The sequence below is a fragment of the Propithecus coquereli genome, unplaced genomic scaffold (assembly GCF_000956105.1).
Source record: "Propithecus coquereli isolate 6110/MARCELLA unplaced genomic scaffold, Pcoq_1.0 Scaffold386, whole genome shotgun sequence".
NCBI lineage: Eukaryota > Metazoa > Chordata > Mammalia > Primates > Indriidae > Propithecus > Propithecus coquereli.
Window position 1 is genome coordinate 2,031,918 of NW_012149574.1, and position 12,213 is coordinate 2,044,130.

General features: G+C 38.3%; 1 protein-coding gene across 2 annotated transcripts in view; it reads left to right on the forward strand.

Moving 5' to 3' along the window:
• CCDC80 (coiled-coil domain containing 80) overlaps positions 1–11,141 on the forward strand; it is a 32,106-nt gene extending 20,965 nt beyond the window's left edge. For both annotated transcript variants that reach the window (XM_012652259.1, XM_012652258.1), the window contains 4 exons: positions 1,329–1,477; positions 7,107–7,210; positions 9,498–9,578; positions 10,649–11,141. In XM_012652259.1, the coding sequence (XP_012507713.1) occupies positions 1,329–1,477; positions 7,107–7,210; positions 9,498–9,578; positions 10,649–10,995 (681 nt within the window). In that variant the 3' untranslated portion in view covers positions 10,996–11,141. The remainder of the gene's footprint in view (positions 1–1,328; positions 1,478–7,106; positions 7,211–9,497; positions 9,579–10,648) is intronic.
• The last annotated feature ends 1,072 nt before the right edge of the window (positions 11,142–12,213 follow it).

Sequence of the window (12,213 nt, forward strand, 5' to 3'; positions counted from 1 at the left end):
TATTGTCCTATGAATTTGCATCCAGAAATGTGGTCTCTGGAAAAGACTGAGTTGGAGTGACCTCCCATGGCATAGCTATTTGACTCAGACTGAATTTTTGTCTAACATCAAGTTGTGCATTCATAAGACGCTCATTAAATAGCCATGATGTGCCAGGTCCTGGGGATAAAAGGTGAAGAGCAGTCTCTGCCTTCAGAAAAAACCCACATTTAAAATAGGCCTGTTTTGGAAGAGTCTGGAAGTTTACCTGCTGATCAAACATGGACAAGACTGTAGGGTTTTACACCTACTTTCTTCCTGTACTTAGGCACAAAGGTTCTGAACCATGAAAAACTGTACCATGTAGTCATATATTAATAATAACAAAATTAGCTACTTTATTGAGTGCGTTCCTTATGCCAGGCACTCTGCTCAACCCTTTGCGATCCTTATCTCAAACTCCTAAGATAAATCCTAGTATTATTTTTGTTTCACAAAAGAAAAAATAGAGGTCCAGAATGGTTGAGTAACCAGCCCAAGTTCACCCAGTTAGTGTTGGACTTCATTCCCACATAGGCTACATCTGGACAGAGATGGTTTCATTAAGTCATTCTGCACACGTGTCACCTCTTCTTTAACAGGGGATGTGGTACTGGATAATCTCCCAGCTCCCTGCCAGCTCCCTGAATTCCCATTGTGGGCAGAGCTCCAGACTGCTCTCCAGCTTAGGCTGGTTATGCTCAGCCAGCACCCACATCCCGCTCAGGTTGCTTTCTTAAGTCCAGATAGCTATGATTAAGGAATTTCATTGTCTTTAAGTTGGATCCCAACTTGTTTCTGAGAATACGTAAGCAAACGTGAGTTAATTTTAAAAGATGCTTACTCATCAAAGCAATCCCCGGGACCACAGAACAGGCCTTGGTGGAAAACGACCCTTATTGCTCAGGTCACATACTGTAACGTGTCATTCCATTTGGTTTCCTATGTTAGGTACAGTGTTTCTCACTTCTTCTTCCGGTGTATAGTGAACAGGAAACAGCTTAGTCCCAAGGGTAGGAAAATGAACCTATGACTTGTATGGTGAGGAAGGCATGGACCCTTTCCAATAAAAGGAGTGCAGTTCAGAAGAATTCCTTGCAAAAATGGCAATTGTTTCATGGATTCTGAACCTTAAAACATCAGCCGAAGGTAATATTGCAGGAGAGCATTTATAAATCAAGGAGCTCCCCCAGGCTCTGACTTCCAAGTTTTCCCCACAGATCCCCTGGATTCTCTCAGATTCTCTGTCTTCTGAACAGAGGGAAGAAATACAGTTATACATTATGTGCATTCTCTTCTTTCTTAAACAGCAATACTACGAGGTACCTATAGCAATGAAGTCTGTGTTCGATCTGATCGATACTTTCCAGTCCCGAATCAAAGACATGGAAAAGCAGAAGAAGGAGGGCATTGTTTGCAAGGAGGACAAGAAGCAGTCCCTGGAGAACTTCCTATCCAGGTACATTACCTTTGGAGTTCCTAAAGAGGCAGGCACAAATTTGTTCTGAGTGAGCTAATGAAAATGCCGAAGGAACACAGAGCCGTGTATGTGTCTACAGCGAGTAACCCTCCCTGGAGAGACGTCTTGTCCATCTCGCAGCCCTCTGGCCACTGGGCTTCATCTTGTCTGTGGGAACTGGCTCTGGTCGCAAGGCTTGCTGGGTTCGGCTCCAAGTGTGAATGTTGATTTGTTTGCTTTGGATAAGTCTTTTCTCTCTTTTATGCTCCTTTTTTGGTATAGGAAATAGACTTCTGACCTTCCAAGGAGGTTAATTTATTCAGTCAGTGAATTTGGAGAGCTCCATTTTTATTTTACAGATTTACTTATTAGGCCCCTTCTGGTTCCAAACAGGATTTGGCACACTGTGCTGGATTTTCTGCTTCTTTCCACCTCTGCAGAAAACAACAAAAGCCCCACCAAGTCCTCAAAAGGAGGAAGCTTCTTGATCCAGCTTCTCAGTTTTCTGGGGAGTGTTGTTTATTGCAAGCCACCCTACCACAACCCCAGTGCCATCTGGGGAGAAGCATACCCAGAGAAGAGTGTAAAAAATAAATCAATTCACATTCCTGCCTTTTCCATCCCTCCCCCAATGCTGGAAGAAAATTCTACAGAGACTTTGGGGCCCTAGGAGGTGCAAAACTGCAGAAATCCGCACACAACAAATTCCCAGATGCCTCAGTATAAACACCACCCCAACTGTATTGCATGGCTGAGGGCTGCAGAAATGGAGGATCAGCCTTAAATGTGTATCACTTACGCAGAATGTTTACTCATGTCTCTAAAAGCACACTCTCCATATGTGAGTCAAGCATCAAGAATTATATTAATATGATTAGTAAGTGGATAATCTGAATTCCTATAGATTCAGAATGCTTGAGTCTTCTAGGATATAACTTCATGATATGAAAAGAGCATAGGACTTATCATTCATCCCAGTTTGGGGTCTGCAGCTTACTAGCTATGTTGACTTTACGCTTCTCAATTAATATGCTTTAAAAATCTCTCACCCATAAAATGAAAATGATGATAGCAGTGATAACTTCCATCCTAGAGTTGCTGTGATCACTTTTTATGTGTTCATCTCTATACCAAGCACATGACAGTGGTCATTCCCTAGTTTAATCCTTACAGTAATCTCATAATCTAAAAACTGTGACTATTGTCATGCTGCAGGAGAGACAACTGAGGCAAGTGGAGGTTAAGTAACTTTCTCTCATCACTGAGCTAATGTCAGTTTCAGGAGTCAGCACCCCAGGACAATTTGACTTCCGAAGTCTACCTTCTTATCTTATGTTCCTTTCAAAAATATAATGTGAATTATTTTTAGTTCTGGACCTAGAAATGGAGAGTTCGAAGCAAAGGAAGATACTCCTAAAACCACAGGATTTCAGAGCTGAAAGGAACCCCAAACTCTCCTTTTATCCAAATTCTCAGTGTAATACAAGTATCCAGAAATGGAAATGGAAGGTCCATGCCTTTGTAAGGACTGAAAACTCAACTCAGCCCTCCGCTGGGAAAGAGCTCTGAACTTCACTGGGCAGATGGCTCTTTGTCTTCACGCAGCTTTTTTGCTGCTCTTGAGGTGTTTTTCTGTTTTCTTTTTAAGGTGGAAAGATTCTTTAAAAGTTTACTTTTGATTTTAATAATCAGTGTTAAATATATTCAAATTTTAAATTCAAGCCCTCAGTTCTCTCTTAAACTTTTAATTCAGGCTTATCATTTTCATTTTTCTATTTATAACCTAGTGAATTTTGGTCATCACTTTTAAGAGGGCTTTGAATAATGCTAGATCTTGCTTACAAACCCAGTAATTAAACAACTTCATCCTTTCACATAGCCATCATACATTTATTATATTTCTTTCAATTATTTGACATAAACAAAACTGTTATAAGTACTTAAATGATCTGTAAGTTTAATAAGTCAATCTTACAAATACAGTGAATTTAATGTTCTCTTTGATGTTCCAAAAACTGCATACACTTAGATTTCAACTTAAACCACATGTCTAAACCAATTACTCAATTTCACATTCTAATTTGGAGTTTCCGAGGTGTCATTTTATTAGGCCAAATTATCTTGTTTCACAATAACAAAGTATGTATATAAAAAAACAGAATGCTTATTATGATATTATTGCTATCATTTTAATTCTTTGGAAACTTTTTCTTCTTAATTCTAATTTCAAGGACTAAAAGATGCATACCTACTGATCCATCCCAGTAAACTCAAGTTTCCCACCCTATAAAGCAGATAGTTATCATCAAGTTCATTGATGTTATTAAAACCAGAGATCTGGCCAGTTGTGAGACCTGCAGTTACAGATATCTGAATTCTTCTCACCATCTCCAGGCACAATTTTTTTTTTATAATTACTATGTCATGGGTTTCAAAATTTAAAAGGGAAAGCTGATATTATCTCAATTTTGTTCACTCATGAAGGCTTACAATACTTATACAGGTGATCAGTGGTTTAAATTTGTCATTTCTTTGATGCTTAAGAAATGTACAAGTTTTTTGCATCTAAAGTCTTTTGAACTAGATAGAATCCTAAGATAGGTAATGTATTTTTCATCTAATACAAGAGTTTCAGGGGCTCTTATATTCATTACTATTTCAAGAGCATTTGAAGTGTTATATGATTACAATTTGGATGTCCCATTGCTGTGCCTGACTTGTGGTCGCAACTCATGAAATCATTCTGCTAATAATTATCATTGATCTTAAGAAGTAAAGTGGAATAGTATATTACTTAAAGACATGAGCAAGACAGCCCTAAGTTTGATTCCAGATTTCTCCACTTACTAACTGTGTGATTTTGGGCTACTTACTTAACCACTCTGGCCTTCAGTTTTCTCATTTGCAAAATGGGAATAGGAAGTATATCTATTTTTAAGGTTGTTGTGAAGGGTAAATTCAATACTAAACATAATGATGGTCCAGGACCTAGAACAAAGTAAATAATCAACAAATGCTAGCTGTTAATAGTATTAGCATCAGTTATTCAGGTCATATTATAGAACTTTGACATCAGGGGAGAGATGAGAGAAAAACTTTTAGTAAACACTCCAGAATTGAAACCCAAGCAAAGAGAAATGAGAAAAAAAAAAAAAAAACCCAAAAGCAGTTCTATGAATAAACTAGTATTCAATTGGGAATTTTCCTTCAAATTTTCTGAGTCGTTGGTAGGTCTGTACAGCCTGATTTCAGCTGACCAGACCCTGAAGCCAGTCTGGTCTTCAGCGACACTCATTTGGTTCAGGGTATAATTACCTTTCCCTGAGAGAAGCCCCAAAGAGTGGGCAAATGCCTACTAATTTGGGAATTCCAGTTAAGAAAAGCAAACACATGCATAGCTTGTAGGGTTTTCATTTACTGAGAAGCTAAAATGACAGAAAAGCAATTTGTCCAAAATAAGGATCTGGGTCAGGTTCACAACTCTTGTTACATCCTTTGGAAGTTATTTCCTTCAGTGTGGTGAGCTGAGGCCTTGTCTCTTAATGTGAAGGTCTGTGGGAAGATGAATCACTACTTAGGGGAAATGACCTTCTCTCAGTTGTGTCTGGGACAGGGAGTCTCAGATCCCATCCTTTTCCAATCACGACTGCATTCAGTGGTACACACAGGTAAACAAGCCAAAATACACCTCACCCAAAATAACTCCCTCCAGGACACCCTACAGCTCCATATGAGGCCAGGCAGGCTGGCCTGGTTTGGATCTGGACTGGGGGGCAGTGCTGGTCTGGCATGCCTCCTAAGGAAGCAGGGGAAGTACAGGAGACTGTGTTTGTGACCCAACAGCAGTCACTGTTCCCTTTCCCAAGAAACCTTGGACAGTTCAGACACTCCTCTCTCCTCTGTGCCAAAGACATTCATCCCTCTATCCTCAGTGGAGATTTTAGTTTTTCTTTCCCTTTAAAGAAAAACAAGCAGAGGAAGCGAATGTAATGTCACAGCAAGCAATTCTTGGCGAGCCCTGCGACAGGCATCCATTCAGAGGTTGTATTTCATCAGACTATCATTTTCTCTCATTCACCCAAACCACTATTCCCCCAAGAGGCGATTTTCTTGAGGGTTGAAAACTCTCATGTTCACTCTTGAGGCTAGAAGGGGCACAGGGAGAGAAGCTATGAATAAAATCAACTGGCTGCCAGCTCAGTGAGAGCGCTCACACCCTGTGGTTGCCTGCTCCGAAGGCAGAAAGCAAAACACCCACCGGTGAAGATGGAACTTGAGACAACAACTCCAGACAGTTGCTGTTTGCATGCATACCCTTTCTCACCCATACCCTCTTCAGGACACTGACAGCACCATCCAAGTATCAGCATTTCTGAGGGTCGTAGCTTAGGGAAACCACTAGATTAGGAATCAGAGAAGTCTGTATTTTGGTACCGCCTCTTAGATTTACCAGTTGATCAAGTTATTCACTTCTCTAAGCCTCATTTTGTTATCTGTGAAATGGGGAAATAAGCTGTGCTTTCACTGAGCTCTAATGAGGAATAGTATTGTGCAGGTGAAAGAAAGACATAAAGTGATACCTACATATAAGGATTAAATAGGTTATCATATGGCACTGTGACAGATACTGTCCCCAAGGTCTGTTAATGGACAAAGTCCTATGGCTAGAAGCCTGCAGATTAAGACACAATCTTCTATATGCATGTCATCATATGGATAACTGACATTGATAGGTTTTAAGGTTTAATTCTTACAACACCCTTTTGAAGAAGATACTGCTATTTTTGGTTCTAGAAATAAAGAAAAACTACAACTTTGGTTAACTGAGTTACATGCTCAAAGACACCCAAAAAGTAGCAGTGATGAAACTTGAGCTCAAGTTTCCCAGCTACATGACGAAAGTTCTTTCTACTACCCTATTGCGTTGGAACTGTAAGAGCAGAAACCAAGTTTACTATATATCATTAAGTCCTATGGTTCTAGGTTTAGCACCATTCCACTTATTGTTTGTTCTTATTAATAATAGGGTAAATTTTAGAACTTGCATTTGCCTCTGGAAGAACCACTGGCTACTGAGGAAGGACATAGGGTTTTGTTTTTCTAGGAACCTTTTGTTTCTCTTTGACCCTTTGAACTATTCTCCCATGTTCTTTCTTCTTGTCACTGTTACCTACTTAAAATTCAGTCCTCTTTTTCTACTGATTTCCTGTGCATATATTCATTTCTTAACCCCCTCCAAACCACAGCAAGAACTTTACTAGGCCCAGTTCTCTTCAGTTCTCGTCTGAGTTCCCTATTTCTGTTGCCATAGTTTAACGTACAATTTTGGCCAGCCTTTGTTACATCTGAGAGCTTTGCCCCTCCCCAAGTGACCTCATCAGGCCTGGTGACCACAGACTCATGCCTGACACATTATGCAAATGCCTAAGTAGAAAGACGGTGAAGACATAATAGAAATGGTGCAAGAATGTGGTAATGCAGTTTAATGGCTTTGAGGAGCTATGGGACAATAAGGGTCAGTGTTTTTTATTCTGGGCACAAAAAAAACTGACAGCCAAAGTTACTCTGCCTTCTTACACTGGCCTCTATTGTTTGAAGCACTAATGGTGGCCTTCTGCTTCTTTTCCAGGTTCCGGTGGAGGAGGCGGTTGCTGGTGATCTCTGCTCCTAATGACGAAGACTGGGCCTATTCACAGCAGCTCTCTGCCCTCAGTGGTCAGGCATGCAATTTTGGTGAGTGGGAAGCCACCTCATTACTGCTTTCCCATACCACTCTCCTCCTGGTCAATTCTAAAATAGAACATAGAAGCTTAGATCATCCAAATACTCCCCATAGGTTCCCAGACACATACTCTATTATACTGAGTATAAAGTTGCTTTCATACTGGAATTTTAGGCAACTGTGGAACTTTTTTTCCCCCAATATTCTTCCCTCTCTGGTTCTTCATTCAAGTGTTTGATAATATCTGCTGCTTTACTTTTAATGATCTTTATTATTTTTCCAGTTCATTTTTTTAAATTTCATCTTAAGATCGTAACACTTAGGTGTATCATCACTTACTTAGGTAATACTTGTGTATCTACTTAGGTACCATGATTGGGTACTTCTTCATAGATTAAATACTTTTTGTAAAATAGGAATGGCTTTGGGAATTAATGTATTAATTGAATCAAACTATACCATATTGCCCTTCCCTTAAAAAGGATTTTGATTTACCAAACATTATTATTCTAGTGGCCTGAAAGAGCTAATATCATTTTGAATATGGACATATAGACAGTAAATTAAATAGTACACAGAATTTATTACTAAGCACAATGGAGATGATGACACTTTCAAATTTCAAAAGTAGAAGTCATAACTGAAATCTAACCTGAGCTATGCCTCTGCAGAGGGAGAATTTTGAGAGATTCACTGGGTAGGAGTGGGAGAAGTAGTTAGGGCTACAGATTAAAAGATTTATAATTATAACATACATGAATCAGCATTATTTTGATTTTTATTGGGAAGAATAATAATCTATTAGTTATGAAACTATATTTGATTTTTAAAAAATGGGGGCATGTAAGTTTTGTAAAGCACTAACAGAGCCTGTGTCCTTGTTATGACCCAGTACATGTAAATTTTAAGTACATTTCAATTTTAAGAAATGAAATAACTCAAAAGGCAGAAAAAAGCTCATAATGGCAAGAATGATAGAAAATTCATGAATTTTTATTTATACTCCTATTATCAAGGTTAGTAATTTAAGATTTTATGTCAACATAATAGAAGATTTGATTGTGTCAACATCGAATTAAAAATATTTTAAATTATCTTAAATTACGTATAGCCACTAATGGTGCTAGTTAAGACCGAAATCCTAGAGATGTTAAGGATCCTTCACAATAAGAATGTAAATAAAATCCTGGTTTGTTAATTTTCTAAAGATGCCTTTTCAGCAGCTATTAGGTGTTGCTTTATGTTCCAACCTCTACACACAGAGCCTATGTCCCATCCGTGAAAGCAAGCCCTTTTGTAATATACAAAAAATGTGAACAAGTCATGTTTTCCAGGAATAATTAAATTCATGATCCTCTCTTTTGAAACATGACTCACTGATATTTAGAACAGAGTGCTTCAATTCTCTGGGAAAAGAGTAAAAGTGACAAAAATTTTTTTGGAATGGCATTTTGCCTTGATTTTAGCTTCTCCTTAAAAGAACCCTTCCATGGCAGTATTCAGTTTTCTCCCCTAAACAATCAACATCAATAATTTTATTATTTGTTCCAAGAAATTATGAAGACTAGGCTGGGATTTTATCTAAAATCATGAAATCTTGACATGATGACTTGACAGGCCCTTTGGCCTCCTCTTCCTGCTCCTGAATCCCTTCACGTGTTCTTCATCTTGAAAAGAATTCCAACAAGCTACCAAGGCGTGACCTTCCCTCCGCTCCTGGAACTTTAGCCCAGGATATGAAGGCAAACTGAAGTGTTTCCCCTCTGAATCCTCTAAATAAGTGATAAGAACCTGCCCTTCAAGCCAACAAACTTTCGTGTGAGGAAGCAAAACTATTCCTTTAACCATCACAGTGGATGGGGTCTGCAGTATTTTCTCTGAAAGTCGTTATCCATAACAGCTGTTATTAATTCAGGCTTGACTTTTTTCAGAGCATGAATCAGCTTAGATTATCTCAGATATTTTAAGGTTCTAAGGGCTTTTTTTGTTGTTGTTGTTTTTTGTTATTTAATAGAGTGAGAATCACAGTGTAAGAGCAAAATTATTCTATTTCCATTTATAAAATAAATCTGACTCTGTTGTTATTACTAAAATCTGCAATCTGTCTTTTTCAAGGTTTTAAAAGTTTACTTTCTTATGGAAAATTTTAAAAATAGATTATTCTACTTAATCAGGTTATGTTCTATATTCTTTTTAAATTTAAAAGATTTTTAACTGTTAGATATCAGGCCTTTGAAGTAAAAGATGACCTAGAATCCTTTCCTCTAATTCTATGTGTTTTTTTTTTCCCCTTCTCAGGTCTACGCCATATAACCATTCTGAAGCTTTTAGGCCTTGGAGATGAAGTTGGAGGAGTGTTAGAACTGTTCCCTATTAATGGTAATGTGTTGTTATCTTCAAACAGTATAAGATAGTGTTTAGTTCAGTTAAATTATGTGACGATATATGCAAGCAGTGGGTGTACCTCTAAGATGAATACAGTTCGTGGAATCCTCCTCCCACCTCGTGTGTGTGTGTGTGTGTGTGTGTGTGTGTGTGTGTGTGTGTAAGTGTAGGAAGGAGGGTGCAGTGTAAGGACTAATTGTTTTTAATATAAAATCAAAGTAACAGTAAAAATATCCATTTTCTTAACTAAAATAATGCTTTTTTGTCTATATAGGTCTTTATGGTTTACAAAGCACTTTCTTCTATGTTATCTCATTTAATTCTCACAATAGTTTTATGAGGCAGATAGGTCATATCTCATGGATTACCTTTCAACAGATAAGGACACATGCTAAAAGGCTCAGAGAAGCTAAAAGAAAATGACTATTGACTGAAGGTTTCAGAGCAAACCCAGTCCTTCCTTCCAAGATCAGTTTCTTTAAATGAGATAATGTGTGTAAAATACATGGCAGAGTGCTGGATAGAGCAGATCCTGAGAAAGCATCAGCTCCTTTTCTCCTCCCCCTTTCTTCTTTTCACTAATCACAAAAGTTCAAATACATTTATATCCAGATCTTAACATAATTGGTATTTTTCACTTTTGACAAATAAGCTTTTCACATAAAGATAAGTGTCAAAAGGAAAACTATAATTACAAAGACGTAACTAAGCTAATTGGAAATAAACTTTAAAATATTAACAATATAATCTTTGTTAGTGACAAATTTTAAAGAAGTTGGTCTTGCCAGGATTAAATTAAGGGACTGGCTTCATATTTTACAACATTCCTACAAAAAGACATATCATGTGCCCCAAAGGTTGATATGAATAATGTTGTAGAACAGCAGGGACACTTAGTTTCTAGTAGAAAAAAACCCCAGCAAACTTCTTTAATGGGATTTTGAACTAAAGAAAACAGGATCATGGGTCCTCTCTATTCTCAGTGGTTTCCTCTGACTTTGATCAGTTTTCATGAACTCTGGCACTTTAAGCCACTAACGACAACTATTCTAATGTTATTCTAGGGAGCTCTGTTGTTGAGCGAGAAGACATACCAGCCCATTTGGTGAAAGACATACGTAACTATTTTCAAGTGAGCCCGGAGTACTTCTCCATGCTTCTAGTTGGAAAAGATGGAAATGTCAAGTCCTGGTATCCTTCCCCAATGTGGTCCATGGTGATTGTGTATGATTTAATTGATTCAATGCAACTTCGGAGACAGGAAATGGCCATTCAGCAGTCACTGGGGATGCGCTGCCCGGAAGACGAGTATGCAGGCTACGGTTACCATAGTTACCACCAAGGATATCAGGATGGTTACCAGGATGATTACCGTCATCATGAGAGTTATCACCATGGATACCCTTACTGAACAGAAATATGTAACCTTAGCCTCAGCCAGTTTTCCCTGCAGCTGCTAAAGCCACATGTGGCCAGCTCTGTTCTACACTGCCTACATTCCCTGCCTTTTTCTTCCAGTGTTCCTCCAAGATTAAATAAATAGCAAACTTTCACCTATTCATGAGTTGTTATTGAAGCCTTAAGTTATAAAGACATTTAAAAGAATTATTTGTTTCTCCAACTGAAGGAGATTTAGTGCTAAATAACAGTACTGAAAATTGGTATTATTTTCCTTTTCTTATACAAAGGACATTATTTGGTATACAAGATTCTGTAAAGTATATCTCTTTCCCTTATTTTTGTATTAACTAGTAAGTGAAAACTGATTGTTAAAGAAAATTAAAAATCACAGTGCAAACATTTTCCTGAAACATCTGAACAGATAGAACAGATAGCTTCTTAACACTGTTTGAAATGTCAGCCTGAAAATAATTAAAACAGCTCTGCTTTGTATGAGTTTCTTTTATGAAGCTTGATAACACAGGAGTCCAGCAATACTGGCCACAAAAGCCAGGGAAAGTACCAAGCCCAGCTTTGTTATCATACCCACTTCTGGCCCTGTTTCTGTTATCGTTAGTGTCTGTTCAGACATAGATCAGCAGGTCAGGAAATCCTCACCAGAATCTGGCACTGCAGCCAGTGGTGATACTTCCAGAGTTCTAGCAGGTTGCCATGGAATTCTGACACAGAAAATCTTGACCCATCACTTTTGACCTCTGAACAGCACAGGCATACATTGGAGATATTCTAGGTTCAGTTCCAGACCACTACAGTAAAGTAAACATTGCAACAAATTGAGTCACACAATTTTTTTAATTTCCTAATGCATATAAAAAAGTTACTTCTACAGTATATTAAGTGTACACTAGCATTATGTCTAAAAAATGTACATATCTTAAAAAAATACTTTATTAGGCCAGGCATGGTGGCTCATCCCTATAATCCCAGCACTTTTGAAGGCTGAGGCAGGAAAATCACCAGAGCTCAGGAGTTCAAGACCAGCCTGGGCAATATAACAAGAGCATACCTCTACAAAAATACACAAACTTACTGCCAAAAAATGCTAACATTCATCTGAGCCTGAGCTTTCAGCAAGTCACAATTTTCTTGCTGGTGGAGGGTCTTGCCTTGATGTTGATGGCTATTGACTGATCAGGGTGTTGGTTGCAGGAGGTTGGGGTGGCTGGGG